Source organism: Nycticebus coucang, chromosome 18, assembly GCF_027406575.1.
Source record: "Nycticebus coucang isolate mNycCou1 chromosome 18, mNycCou1.pri, whole genome shotgun sequence".
Taxonomy (NCBI): Eukaryota; Metazoa; Chordata; class Mammalia; order Primates; family Lorisidae; genus Nycticebus; species Nycticebus coucang.
The window spans coordinates 40,432,059-40,456,251 of record NC_069797.1 but is presented as its reverse complement, the minus strand read 5'-3'; the positions used below and the strand labels follow the sequence as shown (position 1 = coordinate 40,456,251).

Sequence of the window (24,193 nt, the reverse complement as noted above, 5' to 3'; positions counted from 1 at the left end):
TGTAATCCCAGCACTCTGGGAGGCCGAGGTGGGTGGATCGCTTGAGCTCACGATTTTGAGACCAGTTTGAGCTAGAGTGAGACCCTGACTCTTAAAAAAAGACAGGCGTTTTGGTGGGCGCCTGTAATCCTAGCTACTCTGGTAGCTGAGGCAAGAGAATTACTTGAGCCCAGAAGTCTGAGGTTGTTGTAAGATATGACGCCATGGCACTCTTACTGGGGACTACAAAGTGAGACTGCATAAAAAAGCCAAAAAACAACTAGGAAAGGATTTCTAGCATGGAGTGTCCTTCCATAAACGTACACCTGATAAGTTCTATCAGTTACTTTTGGAAGTATATTAAACACAATAATTGGCCAGGCTTGGTGGCTCATGCCTGTCATCCTAGGACATTGGGAGGCCAAGGTGGGAGGATCAGTTGAGCTCAGGAGTTCAAGACTAGTCAGAGCAAAACAGTGAGACCTTGTCTTGACAGAAAATAGAAAAAATTAGTGGGGTGTGGTGGAATACGCCCATAGTCCGAGCTACTTGGGAGGCTATGACAAGAGGATCCTTTGAGCCCAGGAGTTTTAAACTGCAGTGAGCTATGATTATGCCACTGTAACAGAGCAAAACTCTGTCTCTCTAAAAACAAACACCAAAAAGTCAAAATAAGGGTATTAAGATATAAGGGTTTATTTTTCTCACACATAAATCTGGAGATAGGATGTACAGGGGTTGCATGGCACTTTCATAATCATCTAGGCTTTTTAAAAACAAATCGTTTTTTATTTTTTTTGGCCGGGGCCAGGTTTGAACCTGCCACTTCTGGTATGTGGGCCAGTGCCCTACTCCTTTGAGCCACAGGTGCTGCCCCAAACAAATCTTTTCAACCTTAACATCTTTGCACCATGGCTTATAACTGACGTTCACTTGTAGTGTAAAATGGCTGCTGGAGAGGTAGTCATTGCTTCTGAGTCCCATGTGGGAAGAAGAGACAAGGGCAAAAGGACATTTGCCAACTGTCACCTTTCAAGGAGCATTCTTGGGGTTCCCCCACCCCCAGCAATTTCTTTTACGTTTCATTGGCTATTTCTGATCGCAAGGGAAACAGAAAGTATATACTCATACTTTCTGGGAAAATTATCACCTTGAATAAATTCCAGGTTCTGCTTTGTGTGCCAGTTATTACTTACACTCTTTATTCCATGTATTGTACTACTTGCAATTCTTTGTTGATCCATGCTACTTCATTTTTTTACTTGTGTTTTCCCGGCATTGAATACCCTTTTGCCCCCCTACACTTCAAGAACATCACCTCTTGGAAGCTGTTCTTGATCACCATTGTAATACCTCCATTGTAATGCCTTTGCTTTAATATTTCCTACCTGGTATTACAGTTATTTTTGTTGTCTATCTTTTCTAACACATTTTGAAGCATTAGAATGCAAGAACTGTCTTGCTCATCTTGACTATGTTTGACATATAGTAGACATTTAATAAATTCTTGTTGAAAAAAATAAGCTGAAAGTACAATTTAAAAATAGCTAGGAGGAATGTTATGCTTTATAGGCCACACGATATTAGGAACTGCCTCTCAGAACTATAGATAATGAATATGTATAATATATAGACTACAACATTGAAACGATGAAATTAGAGAAAGTTCTGTAATCCAAAATTGAATGCTTTGAATTTAAATTATATCAAATATATTTTATATAGTTTGAACAGAAATTAGTCTTGATAGGTCTTCCTTGAAAATGGATTTTTGAGGACAAGGTGTGTGGATTGTTTGAGCTCAGGAATTGGAGACCAGCCTGAGCAAGAGTGAGACCTAGTCTCTACTAAAAATAGAAAAACTAGCCAGGTTTAGTGGCACATGCCTGTAGTCTCAGCTACTCTTGATTGCTTTAGCTTAGGAGTTTGAGGTGTGACTACAATGACAAGATTGAAAAAAAAAAAGGAAAAGGATTTTTGTAATTGGATTTTTTTTTTTTTTTTTGTAGATTATGCCTTCTCTCCTTTTTTTTTTTGTAGAGACAGAGTCTCACTTTATGGCCCTCGGTAGAGTGCCGTGCCCTCACGCAGCTCACAGCAACCTCCAACTCCTGGGCCTAAGCGATTCTCCTGTCTCAGCCTCCCGAGTAGCTGGGACTACAGGCGCCCGCCACAACGCCCGGCTATTTTTTGGTTGCAGTTTGGCCGGGGTCGGGTTTGAACCCGCCACCCTCGGTATATGGGGCCGGCGCCCTACTGACTGATCCACAGGCGCCGCCCTCTCTTCTCCTTTTTGTAAAAACCAATGGTAAAACAATAACATTAGGTCTGTTTTATCTTTGATTTCTTTCCCAGGGACAGCATGTTCATTCCCTTGTTAAGTCATTCTTCGTTATGGAAGTCAGATTGTCTATGGGAAAGGAGAAATTTTTCATTTAACTCTCAGGAAGAATAGCCTAGTCTAGATAATTTCAGATCAGGGAGTCACTCAATGCTGCCTTAATTTTTATTCTTTTGCCTGGAGTACCTTTCCCATTCCTTCTTCTGTCCCTCTACTCTTTTTTCTTCCTTTCACCTTCTCTTCCTCTTATCCTTCCTTCCTTTTTAATTTTTTTTTTTGGATAAATCTCAGATAACTGAAGTTCTTTGTGAAGAAGTAGGTCACAATCCCCTCTCCTCGCCTTTTTTTCTCTAAGTCTAGGTTTTACATTTCATTGGCTATTTCTGATCGCAAGGGAAACAAAAAGTATATACTTAACACTTTCTGGGAAAATTATCACTTTGAGTAAATTCCAGGTTCTGCTTTCTGTGCTAGTTATTATTACAACTACAGGTGCCACCACAACACCCAGCTATTTTTTTTGTTGCAGTTGTCATTGTTTAGCTGGCCTGAGCTGGGTTCGAACCTGCCACCTACTTTTTGTGACCTAAGAAATTGTTGCCTGCTCCAAGGTCAAAGTCAGAAAGATTTTCTGCATTGTGTTTTCTAGTAGTCTTATAGCATTTTTTCTTGAGTTGAGGTCTTGCTTTGTTGCCCAGTGTGGTCTTGAACTCCTGGCTCAAGTGATTCTCTAGCTTTGACCTCCCAAAGTTATCAGAACTATAGATAATGAATATGTATAATTACCCTGCGTACCCATCCTTAGATTTTATTAATTGATTGACAGGGGCTTACTCTGTTGCCCGGGTTAGAGTACCCTAGCATCATTATACCTCACTGCAACCTCAAATTCCTGGGTACAAGAGATCCTCCTGTTTTAGGCTTGGAAGCTACCTGTGAATATCACATCTGATTAGTTTTTTTAAAATAAATTATTGTCGAGATGTCTTGCTATGTTGCTCAGGATGATTTCTTTTTTTTTTTTTTTTATTGTTGGGGATTCATTGAGGGTACAATAAGCCAGGTTACACTGGTTGCAATTGTTAGGTAAAGTCCCTCTTGCAATCATGTCTTGCCCCCATAAAGTGTGACACACACCAAGGCCCCACCCACCTCCCTCCCTCCCTCTTTCTGTTTTCCCCCCCATAACCATAATTGTCATTAATTGTCCTCATATCAAAATTGAGTACATAGGATTCATGCTTCTCCATTCTTGTGATGCTTTACTAAGAATAATGTCTTCCACATCCATCCAGGTTAATACGAAGGATGTAAAGTCTCCATTTTTTTTAATGGCTGAATAGTATTCCATGGTATACATATACCACAGCTTGTTAATCCATTCCTGGGTTGGTGGGCATTTAGGCTGTTTCCACATTTTGGCGATTGTAAATTGAGCTGCAATAAACAGTCTAGTACAAGTGTCCTTATGATAAAAGGATTTCTTTCCTTCTGGGTAGATGCCCAGTAATGGGATTGCAGGATCAAATGGGAGGTCTAGCTTGAGTGCTTTGAGGTTTCTCCATACTTCCTTCCAGAAAGGTTGTACTAGTTTGCAGTCCCACCAGCAGTGTAAAAGTGTTCCCTTCTCTCCACATCCACGCCAGCATCTGCAGTTTTGAGATTTTGTGATGTGGGCCATTCTTGCTGGGGTTAGATGATATCTCAGGGTTGTTTTGATTTGCATTTCTCTAATATATAGAGATGATGAACATCTTTTCATGTGTTTGTTAGCCATTTGTCTGTCATCTTTAGAGAAAGTTCTATTCATGTCTCTTGCCCATTGATATAAGGGATTGTTGGCTTTTTTCATGTGGATTAATTTGAGTTCTCTATAGATCCTAGTTATCAAGCTTTTGTCTGATTGAAAATATGCAAATATCCTTTCCCATTGTGTAGGTTGTCTCTTTGCTTTGGTTATTGTCTCCTTAGCTGTACAGAAGCTTTTCAGTTTAATGAAGTCCCATTTGTTTATTTTTGTTGTTGTTGTTGCAATTGCCATGGCAGTCTTCTTCATGAAGTCTTTCCCCAGGCCAATATCTTCCAGTGTTTTTCCTATGCTTTCTTGGAGGATTTTTATTGTTTCATGCCTTAAGTTTAAGTCCTTTATCCATCTTGAATCAATTTTTGTGAGTGGGGAAAGGTGTGGGTCCAGTTTCAGTCTTTTACATGTAGACATCCAGTTCTCCCAACACCATTTATTGAATAGGGAGTCTTTCCCCCAAGGTAAGTTCTTGTTTGGTTTATCGAAGATTAGGTGGTTGTAAGATGTTAGTTTCATTTCTTGGTGTTCAATTCGATTCCAAGTGTCTATGTCTCTGTTTTTGTGCCAGTACCATGCTGTCTTGAGCACTATGGCTTTGTAGTACAGACTAAAATCTGGTATGCTGATGCCCCCAGCTTTATTTTTGTTACAGAGAACTGCCTTAGCTATACGGGGTTTTTTCCGGTTCCACACAAAACGCAGAATCATTTTTTCCAAATCTTGAAAGTATGATGTTGGTATTTTGATAGGAATGGCATTGAATAGGTAGATTGCTTTGGGAAGTATAGACATTTTAACAATGTTGATTCTTCCCATCCATGAGCATGGTATGTTCTTCCATTTGTTAATATCCTCTGCTATTTCCTTTCTGAGGATTTCATAGTTTTCTTTATAGAGGTCCTTCACCTCCTTCGTCAGGTATACCCCTAGGTATTTCATTTCCTTTGAAACTATGGTGAAGGGAGTTGTGTCCTTAATTAGCTTCTCATCTTGACTGTTATTGGTGTACACAAAGGCTACTGACTTGTGGACATTGATTTTATATCCTGAAACATTACTGTATTTTTTGATGACTTCTAGGAGTCTTGTGGTTGAGTCTTTGGGGTTCTCTAAGTATAAGATCATGTCAACAAAGAGGAAGAGTTTGACCTCCTCTGCTCCCATTTGGATTCCCTTTATTTCCTTGTCTTGCCTAATTGTATTGGCTAGAACTTCCAGCACTACGTTGAATAGTAAAGGTGACAGAGGACAACCTTGTCTGTTTCCAGTTCTAAGAGGAAAAGCTTTCAGTTTTACTCCATTCAGTAAAATATTGGCTGTGGGTTTGTCATAGATAGCTTCAATCAGTTTTAGAAATGTGCCACCTATGCCTATACTCTTCAGTGTTCTAATTAGAAAAGGATGCTGGATTTTATCAAATGCTCTTTCTGCATCTATTGAGAGGATCATGTGATCTTTATTTTTGCCTCTGTTAATATGGTGGGTAACGTTTATAGACTTGCGTATGTTAAACCAGCCTTGCATCCCTGGGATGAAGCCTACTTGATCATGATGAATGACTTTTTTGATGATAAGCTGTAATCTATTGGCTAGGATTTTGTTGAGAATTTTTGCGTCTATATTCATGAGTGAGATTGGTCTGAAATTCTCCTTTTTGTTTGGGTCTTTTCCTGGTTTTGGTATCAGGGTGATGTTTGCTTCATAGAATGTGTTGGGGAAGATTCCTCCTTCCTCAATTTTTTGGAATAATTTCTGCAGTACAGGAATAAGCTCTTCCTTGAAGGTTTGATAGAATTCTGGAGTGAAGCCATCTGGACCAGGGCATTTTTTGGTTGGAAGATTTTTTATTGTTTCTTTGATCTCAGTGCTTGAAATTGGTCTGTTCAGGAGCTCTATTTCTTCCTGGCTGAGTCTAGGGAGAGGGTGTGATTCCAAATATTGATCCATTTCCTTCACATTGTCAAATTTCTGGGCATAGAGTTTCTGGTAGTATTCAGAGATGATCTCTTGTATCTCTGTGGGATCAGTTGTTATTTCCCCTTTATCGTTTCTGATTGAGGTTACTAGAGATTTTACTTTTCTATTTCTAGTTAGTCTGGCCAATGGTTTATCTATTTTATTTATTTTTTCAAAAAACCAACTCCTTGTTTCATTAATTTTCTGAATGATTCTTTTGTTTTCAATTTCATTGATCTCTGATTTGATTTTGGATATTTCTTTTCTTCTACTGAGTTTAGGCTTAGATTGTTCTTCTTTTTCCAATTCCATAAGATCTCTTGTGAGATTGTTGATGTGCTCTCTTTCTGTTTTTCGAATGTAGGCATCTAAAGCGATGAATTTTCCTCTCAAAACTGCTTTTGCAGTATCCCACAGGTTTTGGTAGCTTGTGTCTTCATTGTTGTTATGCTCAAGAAAGTTAATGATTTCCTGTTTTATTTCTTCCTGCACCCATCTGTTATTCAACAGAAGATTGTTTAATTTCCATGCCTTTGGGTGGGGTCGAGCATTTTTGTTAGACTTGAGTTCCACCTTTAGTGCCTTATGGTCTGAGAAGATACAAGGTAAAATTTCAATTCTTTTGATTCTGTTGATATTTGTTTTGTGTCCCAGGATATGATCAATTTTGGAGAATGTTCCATGGGGTGATGAGAAGAATGTATATTCTTTATCTTTGGGATGGAGTGTTCTATATGCGTCTGTCAAGCACAGTTGTTCTAGGGTCTCATTTAAGTCTCTTATATCCTTGTTTAATTTCTGTTTAGAGGATCTGTCCAGCTCTGTAAGAGGAGTGTTAAGGTCCCCTGTTATTATGGTATTATCAGATATCATATTGCTCAGACTGAGTAAGGTCTGTTTCAAGAATCTGGGAGCATTTAAATTGGGTGCATAGATATTTAGAATTGAAATGTCTTCTTGTTGTATTTTTCCCTTGACCAATATAAAGTGACCATCTTTGTCTTTTTTGACTTTAGTTGCTTTAAATCCACATGTATCTGAAAATAAGATTGCAACTCCTCTTTTCTTCTGAATTCCACTTGCCTGAAAAATTGTCTTTGAGATAATTGATAAGTGCGGTAGTATTCTATTCGTCTTATTTTGTGAGAGTCCATTGCTTAGTTTTATCTTTTGCATCAGTGTGGAGGTTAGGTTCTGTCCTTTAATTTCTGAGTTCTTACTTTGCTGCTGATCCATTGTGGTGGTCAGTGTGCAGAACAGGTTGAAGTATTTCCTGTAGAGCTGGTCTTGTTGTGGCGAATTTCCTCAATGTTTGTATATCCGTAAATGATTTGATTTCTCCGTCAATTTTGAAGCTTAGCTTAGCAGGGTACAGAATTCTGGGCTGGAAATTGTTCTGTTTAAATAGATTAAAGGTAGATGACCATTGTCTTCTTGCTTGGAAAGTTTCATTAGAGAAGTCTGCGGTCACTCTGATGGATTTGCCCCTGTAGGTCAACTGGCGCTTACTCCTGGCAACTTGCAGAATCTTTTCTTTGTCTTGACTTTGGACAGGTTCATCACAATGTGTCTTGGAGAAGCTCGGTTAGAGTTGAGGCGACCTGGGGTCCGATAGCCCTCTGAAAGCAGTGTGTCAGAATCTTTGGTGATATGTGGGAAATTTTCTTTTATAATATTCTCTAGTATGGCTTTCATTCCTCTGGGGCATTCTTCTTCCCCTTCTGGAATTCCTATAACTCGTATGTTGGAACGCTTCATAAAGTCCCATAATTCTGACAGTGAACGTTCTGCTTTCTCTCTCTTCTTTTCTGCCTCTTTTACTATCTGAGTTATCTCAAAAACTTTGTCTTCTACCTCTGAAATTCTTTCTTCTGCATGGTCTAACCTGTTGCTGATACTTTCCATTGCATCTTTAAGTTCCCTGATTGACTGTTTAATTTCCTTCAGCTCTGCTATGTCCTTTTTATATTCTTCATATCGTTCATCTCTTATTTGATTCTGTTTTTGGATTTCCTTTTGGTTATTTTCCACTTTATTAGCAGTTTCCTTCATTGTTTCCATCATTTCTTTCATTGTTTTCAACATGTGTATTCTAAATTCCCTTTCTGTCATTCCTAACATTTCTGTATAGGTGGAATCCTCTGCAGTAGCTACCTCATGGTCCCTTTGCGGGGTTGTTCTGGACTGGTTCTTCATGTTGCCTGGAGTTTTCTGCTGATTCTTCCTCATGGGTGATTTCTTTTATCTGTTTCCTTGCCCTAATTTTCCTTTCACTTCCTCTTGCTCTTTTAAGTTCTCGTGCCTGTGGACCTGTATGTCAAAACTGGTCTCCCTCTGCCCGAGGGTTAGGGCTGCAAGGCGGCTCAGACCCCGCCGTTAGGCTGCTTGGTCGCTGGGTTACCAGCTCCCACCCAATTCCAGCTCTGCGACCCTGAGGGCGGAGCTTGCCGGGGCTATTCGCTCACAATGTCTGCCTGTGACCCAGAGCCAAACACTATTAGCTCTGTCTGGCTCAGCGGCTCAGACTGGGGCCCTAGACAAAGGCCAAAGTTCTCTGCACTCCCGCTCAGGCTCTCCCCAAGGCAGTTCAGCTGAGTGCCAAGTCCAAAGACACCAAAACAGTTCACAAGTAAGGCCTTTCTGGTTTGCAGTCTCGCTGCTACTGAACTTACAGTTGCGGGCGGGTTTAGACGGATTGAACACACGCGACCACTTGCCGTTTTTCCACTGTTTTAATCCTCCTCTTGGGGTCCAGAAGTCTCTCGCTGACTCCCTTATCCTCTCAGGGGTGATGATAGGCACATCCCACCAGCCAGAGATGCCTGGAGTCCTATGTCCCCAGACTCACGGTGCCCAGATGCAAGGAAGCTGTTACTCGGCTGCCATCTTGCTCCGCCTCCCCTACTTGCCTTTTTAATTGGTACTATTGATTCCTGAGCCTTTTTGAGGGTATGGATAGGGTAAGTTAGTTTGCTTCTTATTTGCATTTCTCAACTGCTGGTGCTTAGTTTCAAGTTTCTTTGATTTCTTAGGCCAGTGACCACTCTTCCACATACTAAATGTTTACCTGAAAAAAATTCTGACTGCCTTTTAGGATCTCATTTCTCTCCTATCTATTCTCTTTGTTCTTGTGAGTTTATATCCTCTTTTGTTCTCACTGTGACTTTTTGAGGGGAGGGGGTGAAAGAGAGAGAGAGAAGAGACTATAAGAAAAGAGTTCAGTTTTCCTTTTTTTTTTGTGAAATCACCTTTTCTTTATAATACTGAAATAACTACATTAATATTATGCTTTCCTACTTGAAAACTTACTTACTAGCTTTGATTCTATTCTATTTTCTGTTTTGCCCAACTTTTTATTTAAAAAATTTTCAGAGTTTCACTATACAATGAACATTTGTATTTACTCCTTATCTATAAATTAACTAAATGTTAGTCAGTGTTAGTCTGTTTATTTTGAATAAAATATGCCATTTATTTTCAGTAAACGTGCATCTGTGACAATATTTTAGTGTGAGTCTGATATTCTGTTTTCAGTACATACAGTAACTTATTTAATCTGTACTCTGTTGATGGACATTGCTCATAAAAATGCTTTTAAAAAGCTTATTTCATATTTAAATTTCCCTCCATTATACGTAAGTTCATTATTCATTAGTTTACTATTTTTGAAAACATAACCAATCAATCCTTTAAATAATCTGTAACCAATAGTATAGATTACCATGTTACATTCTAATGGTTGATTTTCTTGTCTCTTCCACTAGACCATGAGCAACGTAACTTTTTAGTAAAGGCATTAATCAAAATTAGGGATCTTGAAGAAATAGATGTTTCAGCAGTTTAAGTTGTCTCCTCTGTGACTATAATTTATGAGATCATGTTTTTGCCTATTGTTCACTTTCACATTCTAAAAGAAAATAAAATTATTTATTGGTGATCTTAATACTGTGAGTCCAATTTTTAGCGAATGAAGCACCTAATATTCACACTTGGTCTCTACCTACTTATTTAAGAATTAGTTTGTTTTATCAGTGCTGTACATGTTGTTGGACCATGCATCCTCCTTACCACAACCATTGAATGATTAGATATGTGACATGCGCTGTTTACTCTTTATCTTGCTAGTCCTTTCTGCCTTAAGTTGATCAGTCCCTTCTTCCTGGCCTTTGGTGACTATACGCTTCTATTTCTCCTTCTGGCTATTATCAATTTTTTTCCTCTTTATTTTCTTTATTTCCCTGCTTTTTAGGCACTGCAAACATTGGTTTCATCCAGTTTTGTACATGTCATTGTGCTTCTTACAATTTAATTAGCTATATACTGATGACTCTTATAAAACCTCTCTTAAGCTTTATACTCATTAGGATGTAGTATAAAAACCTAATGCATCATCCCAAGATTTCTTACATTTAATATGTCCTTAAAAGAGTTTTTCATCTTTTTCTCCTGACTTACTCTCTTTCTCATATTCCTTGTCTACATGATAAATACCATCCTTCAGGTTTTCCAGTATAGAAACTTGAACATTATTGTAGATTGCTTCTGCTCTCAGGCTTCAGGTTCCATTGATGTTTCCTTCTGTATATTCCCCAAATTTAGCTCCCTTTGATTTGTAGTAGTAATTTCTGCGTCCAGGTTTGATGTGTTTTCTGCATTATTGGTAGAGTGAGCTATATGAATTATATCTATGTCTTGTTTCATGTCTGCCTAGAGTTTATATCTGAATTGGATCTTACTGTATCCCTTCCTTAGAACAGAATAGTCACTGTAACTTGGTCTCACTGCTTCTGAGTTTATCCTTTACTACTTCCTGCATTGCTTATTTTGCTCTAGTAACATACCGTACATCTCTTTCCATCATTGTACTCTGAAACAAAGTATAACCTCTGCCAGGCATACCATTATTGATTTTACTTGGTTTGGCCTTTAAAATTTAATGTAAAACTTCTCTCCATCCAGAAGCCTTCTCTGTTTGTTCCAGCATATATCAACAGTTTATGTGCTTCCTTTGTGATTGTACTGATCACATTAAAGGGTATTTATTTCTCTGTCCTTGTAGATAGCAATTGTTCTATATAGTGAAAAAAGAAAAGTCTTCAATGCCTAAAATAAAGTAATGGCTCAGTAATGTTTTTGTTTTTGATAATGGCTATCTAAAATTTTAGGTTTTAGTATCATCTGTTTATAAACTATTTTATTTGTAAATGATGACAAAATATAAGCTAAACTTGGGGACTATCTTCCACATGGATTTTATATTTCTCTCTCTCTATATATATATCTATATATATATATATAGAGAGAGAGAGTAGCTGGGATTATAGGTGCCCGCCACAACGCCCAGCCATTTTTTGGTTATAGTTGTCATTGTTGTTTGGCAGGCTCAGGCTGGGTTTGAACCCACCATCTCCAGTGTATGTTGCTGGCACTCTAGTCACTTGAGCTACAGGTGCCGAGCCAGGATAGATACATTTTTAAGAAATACAAATAATATAATTTGGGGGGGTGGGCAGGGGAGGTAGAGCTTCACTATTTCACTATGTTGTCCTCAGTAGGGTGCTGTGGTGTTGCAGCTCACAGCAACCTCAAACTCTAGGACTGAAGTAATTTTCTTGCCTTAGCCTCCCCAAGTAGCTGGGACTATAGGCCCCTGGCACAATGCCCAGCTATCTTTTTGTTGTTATTGTTGTTTCAGTTGTCATTGTTGTTTCACAGGCCCAGGCCGGATTCGAACCTGCCAGCCTGGTGTATGTGACTGGTGCCCTAGCCACAAATAATGTAATTTTTATTACAAAGAAAATGTATTGCTATTCTCAATGAATCCCCCCCCCACAAAAAAAAAAGTTTAAAAAAAGGAAAAAAAATGTATTGTTGCTGAAAACATTAATGCCGGAATCCAGTGATATTTCGCTTACCTGCTGATTTGAAACATTTATTGCTCCTTGCTCCTGCCTAAAATTTGCATGCATATTTTAATGTTTTGTCTTTTGAAAATAGAAGGTCAAGAATTTTCATGCTTTCTAAATTAGATATAAAAATATTAGAATTATGACCACATTTCATTATATTTGTTTTACTTATCTGAAAGAGAAGTAATATTTGCCAATTTTTCTTAGGAAAAATTCCTTTTCTTCTGATTTCTTACTTATCTTCTATTTTTGAATTGCAGTTACAGATATAGAGCTGAAACGACTAAAGGATGCTTTCAAGAGGACATGTGGACTCTCATATTACATGGGCCAGCACTGCTTTATCAGAGAAGTGCTTGGGGATGGAGTGCCTCCAAAAGTTGCTGAGGTAATCTTTATTCCTTGATTTTCCTTTGAGATAGTTATCTACCAGCCTAAATTCTTGAGAGGTCTCCTAAAATTAACAGGTTTAATTTTCCCGGCAGTTACTTTTCTTGCTGAGTAGGTAAACAGGTCTTGTTTTAGATGTTAACATGGCTGTATTCTTAGAGGCCAAATGGGAGTACCACAGTGCTGTAACTGTTCTTTGGTACTTTTGAGCTTTAACTGTTACTGATTATAATCATGGGACCATTTGTATGATTGATTTCTTCTTACAAACTTCATCTCTCTGACATAAAATTTTTATCTTGCAATTATGTTTTATAAATTTTATGTTAAAGAAAAACTTTCTATATAGTAAAACCTAATTAATTTTCTAAAGTAAAATGTATTCTTTAAGATTCTCAATATTTTTCAAGATTTTCAGTGCATGATATTGGAATCTTAATGGGGATTGCATTGAATCTATAGATTACTTTGAGTAGTATAGATATTTTAACAACATTTATTCTTCCCAGTCATGAGCATGGTATGTTCTTCCATCTGTTAATATCCTCTGTTATTTCTTTTTTTCGGTGTTCATAGTTCTCTCCGTAGAGATCCTTTACCTCCTTCATTAAGTATATCCCAAGGTTTTCCATTTTCTGTGCTACTGTGAAGGGTATTATATCTTGGATTTGATTTTCAGCTTGTTTGCTATCAGCATATATAAAGGCTACTGATTTGTGAACATTGATTTTATATCCTGAGATATTGCTATATATCTTGACTTCTAGGAGTCTCATGGTTGAGTCCTTGGCATTTTCTAAGTATAAGATCATATTATTAGGAAAGAATGATAATTTGATCTCCTCTATCCTCATTTGGATACACTTGATTTCCTTGTATTACCCGAATGCATTGGCTAGAACTTCCAGCACTATGTTGAATAGCAGCGGCCCTCCTTGTTTGGTTCTAGTTCTAAGCAGAAATGCTTTCAGTTTTTCTCCATTTAATATGACATTGACTGTGGGTTTGTCTTAGATGGCTTCTATCAATTTAAGAAATGACCCATCTGTGCCAATTTTCTTAATGTTCTTATCAAAAAAGCTTGGTGAATTTTGTCAAATGCTTTTCCTGCCTCTATTGAGAGGATCATATGCTCCTTGATTTTACTTTTGTTTATGTGGTGTATTATATTTATGGATTTGTGCAAATTGCATCCCAGGGATTAAGACCACTTGGTCATGAGGAATTATTTTTTTGATGTGTAGCTAAATTCTGTTTGGTAAGATTTTGTTGAGTACTTTTGCATCAATATTCATGAATGAAATTGGTCTGTAGTTTTCTTTTTGTTGTTGTTGTTGTGTTCTTTTCTGGTTTTGGTATCAGGGTGATAGTTGCTTCATAGGAAGAGTTGGGGAGAATTCCATCCTTTTCAATGTTTTGGAAGAGGTTTTGCATTCTAGGTAAGAGCTCTTTGAAAGTCTGGTAGAATTCTGGTGTGAAATTATCTGGTCCAGGACTTTTTTTTTTTTTTTTTTTTTTGTAGTGACTGAGTCTCACTGTACCGCCCTTGGGTAGAGTGCCGTGGCGTCACACGGCTCACAGCAACCTCTAACTCTTGGGCTTACGCGATTCTCTTGCCTCAGCCTCCTGAGCAGCTGGGACTACAGGCGCCCGCCACAACGCCCGGCTATTTTTTTGTTGCAGTTTGGCCGGGGCTAGGTTTGAACCCGACACCCTCGGCATATAGGTCCGGCGCCCTACTCACTGAGCCACAGGCACCGCCCGGTCCAGGACTTTTTTTATTGGAAGCTTTTTTTATAGTTGTTACAATTACAGTGCTTGATATTGGTCTGTTCAAGAGTTCTGTTTCTTCCTGGAAGAGTCTAGGGAAGTACTGTCATTCCAGAAATTGGTCCATTTTCCTCCTTGTTTTTAAATTTCTGGGCATAGAGATTTTTGTAGTATTTAGTGATGATCTTTTATATCTCTGTGGTGTCTGTTGTTACATTCCCTTTTTCATTGCTAATTGAGCTTTTTAGAGATCTTGCTTTTCTGTTTCTAGCTAATCTGGCCAAGAGTTTATCAATTTTATTTACCTTTTCAAAGAACAAAGTTTTTTGTTTTTTTTTTTGTGGTTTTTGGCTGGGGCTGGGTTTGAACCCGCCACCTCCGGCATATGGGACCGGCGCCTTACTCTTTGAGCCACAGGCGCTGCCCAAGAACAAAGTTTTTGTTTTATTAATCTTCTAAATAGTTCTTTCGTTCTTGATTTCATTTAGTTCTGATCTAATTTTGGTTATTTCTTTTCCTTTGCTAGCGATAGAATCAGATTACTGACCTACCCAGGTAAAACTAGCCCACCCAGGAAGGACCAAGTATATGTCCCTCCCAGGAAATAGTGAATGGACCAATCCCTGTCTCTCTTACCCTTTTCCACCCACCGGCCCAGGTACAACTGACCTGCCCAGAAAGGGCTGAGTATATGTCCCTCCCAGGAAATAGTGAATGGACCTCTCTGACCCTTGAAAATTCCCACCCGGCATATCCCAATCAGGAATTTCATCCCACATGCACTCAGGTGGAATAAAAGCCATATTGATTGCACAGAACTGGGACTCCATTTTCCTTTTATCTTGCATCTCGGAATAATCTTTTATCTTTGGTCTGGAACTTCTCAGCTAGGTTTGGGATTGGATTGTTCTTTCTTTTCCAGTTCCTTGAGATGATTTATTAGATTGTTGATTTGTGCTTTCTGTTTTCTGGATGTCGGCATTTAATTTGATAAATTTCCTTCTTAGGACTGCTTTTGCAGTATTCATAGGTGTTGATAGCTTGCGGTTTTATTGTCATTTAATGCAGGGAATATAATGATTTCCCTCTTTATCTCCTCCTTGACCCAACTGTTGTTTAGCAAAAGATTGTTCAGTTTCCATGATTTTGTGTGGGGGTGAAGGTTTCTGTTGTAATTGAGTTTTACTTTTATTCCATTGTGGTCCATAAAGATACAAGGTATAATTTCTATTCTTTTAAATTTGTTTTCTTTGATGTGAGAGAAGAAAAAATTTGTTGAGGTGTGATTTGTGTCCTAGGATGTAATCAGTTTTGGAGAGTGAGCCATGAGCCAATGAGAAGAAATGTTCTGGATACCTGTTAAGCCCATTTGTTCTAGAATCATGTTTAAGTCCATCATTTCTTTAGTGTCTGCTTGGATGATCTGTCCTGTTCTGTCAGTAGGGTGTTGAAGTCCCTAGATATTACGGCATATTGTAGGTTATCATATTGTTCAGACCAAGTGGAGTTCATTTTTATATATCTGGGAGCATTTAAGTTGGGTACATAAATATTTAGGATTGAAATGTATTCTTGTTGTATTGGTTCCTTGATCAATAGTGTCCATCTTTGTCTTTCTTTTGTTGCTTTAAAGCCAGTTGTATCTGCAAATAGGATTGTGACTTCTGCTTTTTTCTGATTTGCCTGAAATAATTACAACCCTTCACCCCAAGGCTTGTTTTGTCCTTATAGGTTGGATGTGTTTTCTGAAGACAACAGGTACTTGGCTTGTACTTTTATATCCAGTCAGGTAGCCCGTGCCTCTTTAGGGGAGAATTCAAGCCATTCATGTTTATTGAGAGAATTGATATGCAGGGTGGATTAGTATTTGACTTGGGTGGAGGTCTGTTGCCTTGTTTTATCATTTGGGTCCTTGTGGAAGCTAGGTTTTATCCTTTAGTTTCTGGTTGTCTTTACTTTGCTGGTGGTCCTGCAGAGCTGGTCTTATAGTGGCCAGTTTCTACAATGCTTGCTTGTCAGTAAAATATTTGATTTCTCAAATCTTTCAAACATGAAACATAGTCTTGCAAGATACAGAATCCTAGGCTAACAACTGTTTTGTCTGAGACGATTGAAGGTGGGAGCCCACTCCTTTCTAGGTTGTGAAGTTTCAGCTAAGTCAGATGTCAACTTGATGGGTTTGTCCTTGTAGGTAAGATGCTGTTTATGCCTGGCTGGTTGCAGAATTTTCTCTTTCATTTTGACTTTGGCCAGGTTAATTACTATGTGTCTAGGAGATGCTTTGTTTGAATTGAGCCAGCTTCGGGTTTGCTATCCATCTAGTAGGTGAATGTCTGAATCCTTAGTAATGCTTGGAAGGTTTTCAGTTATGATATCATCAACTAGAGCTTCCATGCCTTTAGGATTTTCTTCTTCTCCTTCAGGGATACCTATAATTTCTATGTTTTTATGCTTCATGTAGTCTCATAATTCTAAGAGAGTCTTTTTTTGTTTTGTTTTTAGAATATAAAAATTTAAGTTTATTTTATATTAGAGAGAGGGAAGAGAGTAGGGGGAACAGATGAGAAAGAGAGAGAAGAGAACAGAGAGCAGGGAATAAGAGAAGGGAAGATGAGGGGAGAGAAAAGGAGTAAGTGAATGGTGTGGCATCCCAAAGAAAGGAAGGAAGACTGCCTATTTAAGAGATTATTCTGCTATTACTCTGATCTTTTATGCCTCTTTAAGTGACTGGATAAGTTTGAGAGTCTTGTCTTCAAGTTCTGATTTAATCTGTTGCTGAAACTTTCTACTACATTTTGAAACTCCCTGAATTACTCCTTCATTTTTTTAAACTCTGTTACATCTTTCTAATTTTGTCCATATTCTTGGAAACTTTGTCTTGTCTTTCAAGAAATTCTTGGGTCAATTTTTGGATTTCCTCTTATTGGTTTTCCACTTACCCTTTATTTCTCTTCATTTTTTTCCCATCCATCCTCTAAAATTCAGTTTTGTCATTTCTATAATTTCTTTATTGTTGGGATCTTATTCTATGGTAGCTACATTTTGGAAAATTGATCTGTTCTGATTTTTCATGTAGGTTTCATGTAGTTTTTTTTGTTGATGTCTCCTCATGTGTGGTTTCTTATTCCTTATTTCCTTCCCCTACTTCTATTTTGATCTTTGATTCTGAGCTTTTAGGTTGAAATGGCCTCATAAGTGGGAAAAAAGCTTACTGTTTGTTTAAAATAAAATGGACACATGAATCAATTTATATAATGTCTGATAACATAATAATGATTATTAAGTAAACACTGCACTTTTTTTTTCTTTTTCTTTTCTTTTTTTTTGAGACAGAGTTTCACTCTGTCACCTAGGGTAGACTACCAAGGTATCATAGCTCACAGCTACCCCAAATTCTAGGCTCAAGTGATCTTCTTGTCTCAGCCTCCCAAGTAGCTGGGAGTACAGACCTGTGTTACCACGCCTGGCTAGTTTTTGTATTTTTAGTAGAAGTAGGGTCCCGCTCTTGCGCAGGCTGGTCTCTGAAATCCTGAGCTCAGGCAGTCCACCCATCTTGGCCTCCCAGACTGCTAGGATTATAGGCGTGAGCCACTGTGCCTGGCCCAGTTAACACTTTTTTGCATAAACTCTAGTATAGTATTAAATACAAATGTAATTTTTTTTATAAGTGCGTTTAATGATAATGATGAACTTTTGCCCTATTATTGATATAGTCTTATTTTACGTGAGGAAGGATACTGTTAGCATGTGGATATTGACTAGAATATTCAGTCTAATGGGTATAGGCGAAACTTACTAAATGCAGAATACAAATGCCTGTGTATAGTAACTAAGAAAATGCCATGAAGGCTACGTTGAACAGTTTGATGAGAATATTTCAGATTGTATATGAAACCCGCACATTGTACCCCTTGATTGCACTAATGTACACAGCTATGATTTAACAATAAAAATAAATAAATTAAAAAGAAAGAATATTCAGTCTATCATGTGAGTTGTAAAGTATCAAAGAATTAAGTACTTCTATCTTTAATTAATATCAGGTATTTTTTCAGGAAAGGGTATCTTTATAGTTTTCTAATACACTAATCACAAAGGATCCGTGAATCCCATTAAACTAAGTTCTGGAACAGTTTCAGCATTCATAAAAAATGAGTTTATGATGGATTTAGAACATTTTGGATTTAGAGCATTTATTCAAGATAAGCATGTCAGTGGAAAGACTTTTATCAGCTTTTGTGTATATTTGTGAAAGGGAGTGGATTTATGGGTATGATCTATACTTTAAGAATACTGAGTTTTTTGCTAAAGGGGAAGTGGTACAGGTTAAATACAATGGAACTATAGCTCTGGGCAGGTAGTTTTGAAGCCTGAATTGAGTTTTAGTGAGTAGATAGACTTATAGAATGGAAGATCTATCTGTATCCACAGCTGCAAGGAGATCTAAGTTAAATGATGAAATTTATAAACAAGGCAATTAATTGTGAAGCTAAAGAAGGGTCACTATAGAACACTTCTGAGTTCTTACAATTTTACAGAGTTTGGGTAAAGAGGGTTACCTACTCTAATTTTAAAACTCTAAAATTAATGTTTTGAGGCACAATAGCATTTAGTGTCAGTATTTGTGTAAAGAAAGCTGTAGGACTATGCAAGCTGCCAACTGTACATGGAAAGAACTTTATTATCCTCTAGCTAATAAGTGTTTTTCTTTATAGTAAAATAACGTATTTTTCAAGATTAAGGAAAGCTATTTTGGAGACTAGCTCAAAAGGATCAGGAACTTATATAGGCAATAACTTTAGAATATATTAAGCAATGTCAGTTTCTACATTATTTTCTAGAAGATGATAGTTTTATATTTTTCAAGCAACAGAAATTTATCTAGGATTGAACTGAACTCCTATTTTTTACTTTATCTGAAGACTTGCATCATAAATTCTAAGACTATTTCTCTATTTTCCAGGGACTATATTGGATGAGGAATACATGTAAGAACTCATGGCAGTACACAGTTTTGAGGATTGTTATTGTAATTAATATTTTGATGCACTTCTGATCTTATAATAGTACCCATGTATAAAGTATATTAAATGGATAGAATTTGAGGAGATTGAATAAACAAAGCAAATAGAAAATAAATGAAAAATGTAAAAGTAAGCTTTTGCTGAAGCAAGGCCATTAAGTCTTAATCCAGTGTTTTTTTTCTTCTCAACATCCCCCAAATAAATTTTGTGACAAAATATTTCCATGTGGTTTTAATTCGTAATTGTTTTCTTTTCTCACATTCATTTAAAGTGCTTTTCAAGGCCAGGTGGTGGGTAACTCCTGTAATCCTGGCACCCTGGGAGGTGCCTGGGAGGCTTAGGCAGGCAGATCACTTGAGCTCACTGGTTCACGAGATCGAGACCAGCCTGAGCAAGAGTGAGGAATCTCTAGGAAGAGCAGGGCATTGTGGCAGGCACCTGTAATCCCAACTACTTGGGGGACTGAGGTTAAGAGGATTGCTGGAGCCCAAGAGTTTGAGGTTGCTGTGAGCTATGACACCTCAGTACTCTATCAAGGGTGACAAAGTGAGTGAGACTCTATCTTAAATAAATAAAAAGAAAAGTGCTTTTTACCGTGTAAAAAATGGGTTTGACAAGTAAATTTATAGTAACTACCTAATAGCTATTTCTTTTAACTGGAAAGTCTTAAATCCCTATCAGGAGTGATTTCAATTGTGGATGACTGGGAAGTATAATACTGTACCTTCCTCTATAAAGCTGCCTCTGACAAATTTAACCAACATTGTTTTTCTCTTTTTTTTTTTTTTTTTTTTTTTTTGTAGAGACAGAGTCTCACTGTACCGCCCTCGGGTAGAGTGCCGTGGCGTCACACGGCTCACAGCAACCTCCAGCTCTTGGGCTTAAGCGATTCTCTTGCCTCAGCCTCCCGAGTAGCTGGGACTACAGGCGCCCACCACAACGCCCGGCTATTTTTTTGTTGCAGTTTGGCCGGGGCTGGGTTTGAACCCGCCACCCTCGGCATATGGGGCCGGCGCCCTACTCACTGAGCCACAGGCGCTGCCCCATTGTTTTTCTCTTATCTTAAACTCTTACAAGGCATTGAAGCCTGTATCTATAGTTATGTAGTGTACGTTTTATTAAATAATGGCCCATTCACTATTTATTCATAGAAATCTTATTTAAATTATGATTCTTGATGGACAGACTTTATGGAAAAATAAGCCCCAGAGAGCTATGCATACAGTATAAATTTAGTGAATATTTAATTTAGTGATGCTGTCTTTTTAGTAAGTATATTATTTTGCAAAACCTTATTAAAAGAATTACCAAGACAGTAACCAGGAGACCATACTCCTAAAGTTAACTTTGCAATCTTCTTCTAAATTGAAAACTGGACATTTTTAAGTAAACACCATCTTGAGTAGCCTGTAGTGTTTATAGACATAGTGATCAACATGTGAAAGTGAATAGCTGGTCAGTAGGATATTTTCCCATTGATGTAATCAATTTATGCTGAAGTAATGTTGTATTACATTAGGTGCTTCAGGGTGGAGGGGCTGCATTAATTAGGTGGTTTAGGTTTAGAGAGACTGTCACAGAAAAGTGATAGTTTTCTTTTTTCGATGTTAGTTGATCTGCATTATTGTTATTATTTTATTATTATTATTTTTTTTAGAGACAGAGTCTCACTTTGTCACCCTCGGTAGAGTGCTGTGGTGTCACAGCTCACAACAACCTCCAGCTCTTGGGCTTAGGTGATTCTCTTGCCTCAGCCTCCCGAGTAGGTGGGACTATAGGCGCCTGTCACAACTTCTGGCTATTTTTTTGTTGTCACAGTTTGACAGGGGCCGGTTCAAACCCACCACTCTCAGTATATGGGGCCAGCGCCCTACTCACTGAGCCACAGGTGCTGCCCAATCTGTATTATTGATGCAGTTTCTTCATGTCGGACTTACTAGCTTTATGCACTAACACCTTTCTTGATAACTCTAGTCATTCATTGTTAGCTCTTGATGCTATTGAACACTGATGTAATATAAAATAACTAACATGTAGAGAAAAGCAGCTAACATTTTAATCATGATTTTGACATTATAGCTGACAGGAAAATGTCCAGGAGGATACCGGTTTGAAATGTTTCTCTGTAACTAATTTATAAAACATTAATTAGTCTTTACATTGACTGCATCTCTTTTTGTTCACAGTATAACACTCATGCTAGTTCTTAAATTTCATTGTTTTTGGTATTTCTTTTTGTGAGGGAGGACAAAAATACCAAGGGTTCTGTGAGATTACAGTAATACAACAGAGTATATCATTCTTCTTGTAAACATGTATGAGCTTTTAAAAAAATGTCTTGATGGTCCTTAACTGCCAGGTTTTGATCTGGAGTGATTTTTGAACAGCTTCATAAGCTATTGAAAGAGTTTATAGTATAAGAGCTGACATATCATTAAACATAATGAAACTATTGAACTCCTTGTATAAAACATTACATTAAAAGCATTATGTAAATTATGAATATTCTAAGTAGTATGCCAAATGCCAAAGAAGTTATTCACTTATCTTATAGAAAATAACTTATGTATAATCACTTATTTTGAATCCTTGGTGTATTAGCTGAATTGCTGCCATGACTGATGTAGTAAGTAAATGACAGAAATAATTGGGATCCTTTTCAGGTCAGTCCCAATAACATCCATCTGCCCTTAATTGGTACTATAAGGTAAATAAGGTTGATTTAATTTATAATTGGCAGTTAAAAACTCTACCAAAGGGCGGCGCCTGTGGCTCAAAGGAGCCCCATGTGCCAGAGGTGGTGGGTTCAAACCCAGCCCTGGCCAAAAACTGCAAAAAAAAAAACAAAAAAAAAACTCTACCAAAATTTTACCTGATAAAATTTAGCTAAGTTTGACTATAGAAGTTGTGAATTTCATATAAAAGTAACTAATACTTGCTGAAATTGGAGGGGAGACTTCTGGATTTTTATCCTTTTCCTTCTCCTTCCCCGCCACATGCTTATAAGTGGTATGAATGTAGCTATATTTCATTGAGTACTTATCTAGTAAGTTTTTATTTATAGTAGAAATGAAACGGTTTTTGTGTTGTGCCTTAAATGGTAATTACTATCTTTTAGGACTATTATCTTTGAGTATATGAGTTATATATTCAATATTTGAGTAAAATATAGAGAGAAGAGTTGTAAAGTATAGTTGTACTTTCTGAATTACTGTATTTTTGTCTTTAAGTGATAAACTGAAAATCCTTCTTATTGTACTTCTAAATGTAATTCCTTGATGCTTTATTGTTTCTGAGCAGCTGATTGAAAATAGGAAGAGGAAAGAATTTGTACTCAGAGTCATTTATGCTTACAGCTTTAGGGTAAGCCTTTTCCTAACCATTTCTCTTTTAAATTATAAGAAAATTCTAGAGCCCCCTTTCTGAAGATCTGAAGCATTATCCCAAATATGTCATTATGAAAAATAATGGTCTTTTAATAATTGTCAGTCATTATATGACTAATACTACATAGTATCTATATTATAGCTTTAAGTACAGATATATACAATATAAGTAAATCCAAATTTTATAATCACAGTTTAGGAACATTTCAGTCAATTTTGAGATTTTTTAGGAAATAAATGACATTAAGAAAAAGCAATGTTCCTTTCTATATTCATGCAAACTAGTGTAGGATAGCAAATTATTTGTTGAAAATGTTTATGTTGTATAACTAAAAAGGAATTCTTTAGTATAGTCTATCCTTTTTTGCAGTACTTTCCTTTAGTGAAAGTCATTCATTTATTCCTATTATATAAACTGGATATTTGTTGTAAAATGTCTATGATTTTTTGTGAATGAATAAATTAAATGACCTCAAAAAATAGCATATAATAAATGAGTTCCAACATATACAGTGAAACTGATGACTATATTTTCTCCCATATAAATTCTGAACAATATGCACTTAAAAAATTAATCTATGAGTATTAATTAAAAGAAATCTTGCTCTGTATTTTTAGCTGCTAAAGCTAGATACCATTAACCTTTTAACAACATGGGTTTGAATTGTGAGGGTTCACTTAAACACAGATTTTTTTCTATAAATACATTGAAAAGTCTTTTGAATGTTTGCAACAATTTGAAAAAATGCAGATAAACCATGTAGCCTAAAATTATGAAAAATTAGGTATGTTACGAATGCATAAAATGTAAATAGTACTATTCTGTTCTATCATTTAGCACCATAAAATATATACAAATCTATTATGAAAAGTTAAAATTTATCAAAACTTACACACTTACTGACTGTACATGGCACCATTCTTCACTTGAAAGAAATATAAACAAATGTAAATATGTAATATTAAATTGTAACTGCATACAATTAACTGTATTACTATAATGATTTTATAGCCACTTACTGCTATTTTGTTTAGCTCAAGTGTTGGGAATATGCCTTAAAATGCCATGTAACACCAGTCATTTCTGTGTAAGAGGTTCATCTTTCTAGTAAACTGCATATCATAGTAAAAAGTGATTTCTCGTGATCCTCAAGTAATTTTTATTGTGTTTAGTGCAATACTGTACTAAATGCCATGGGACCTATGTGAAATGTCTTTTGTGATGCTGGAAGTGCTCCTAACAAGCAGAAAAAAATCATCAGATTATAAGAAAAAGTTGAATTGCTTGATGTGTACCAATAGATTGAGGTCTGCAGCTGCGATTGCCTGCCACTACCAGCAAATGATTCATCTTCTAAACAGACAATGTAAACTACAGTTTGGTTAAATGCAATATAGCACCGTAAATGTATTTTTTCTTCCTTATGATTTTCTTTACCACATTTTCTTTGTTGTGAATTACTTTTTCGTAAGAATACAAAGCTAGATACCATTAACCATTATAACCGTTGTAAGAATACAAAGCTAGATAACCATTAACCATTATATAATACGTATAACCTACAAAATATCTGTTGATAGGCTGTTTATGTTGTTGGTAAGGCTTTTGGTCAGTAGTAGGCTAGGTCTTCTGG

At 36.9% G+C, this 24,193-nt stretch overlaps 1 protein-coding gene across 4 annotated transcripts in view; it reads left to right on the top strand.

The window, feature by feature from the left end:
- Positions 1–24,193, top strand: part of USP32 (ubiquitin specific peptidase 32) — a 216,031-nt gene that overhangs the window by 47,973 nt on the left and 143,865 nt on the right. For 3 of the 4 annotated variants that reach the window (XM_053570185.1, XM_053570184.1, XM_053570186.1), the window contains exon 2: positions 12,250–12,377. In XM_053570185.1, the coding sequence (XP_053426160.1) occupies positions 12,250–12,377 (128 nt within the window). Of the gene's footprint in view, positions 1–12,249; positions 12,378–22,504; positions 22,537–24,193 lie in introns of those variants that run through there. The other variant, XM_053570187.1, reaches the window with a different exon arrangement.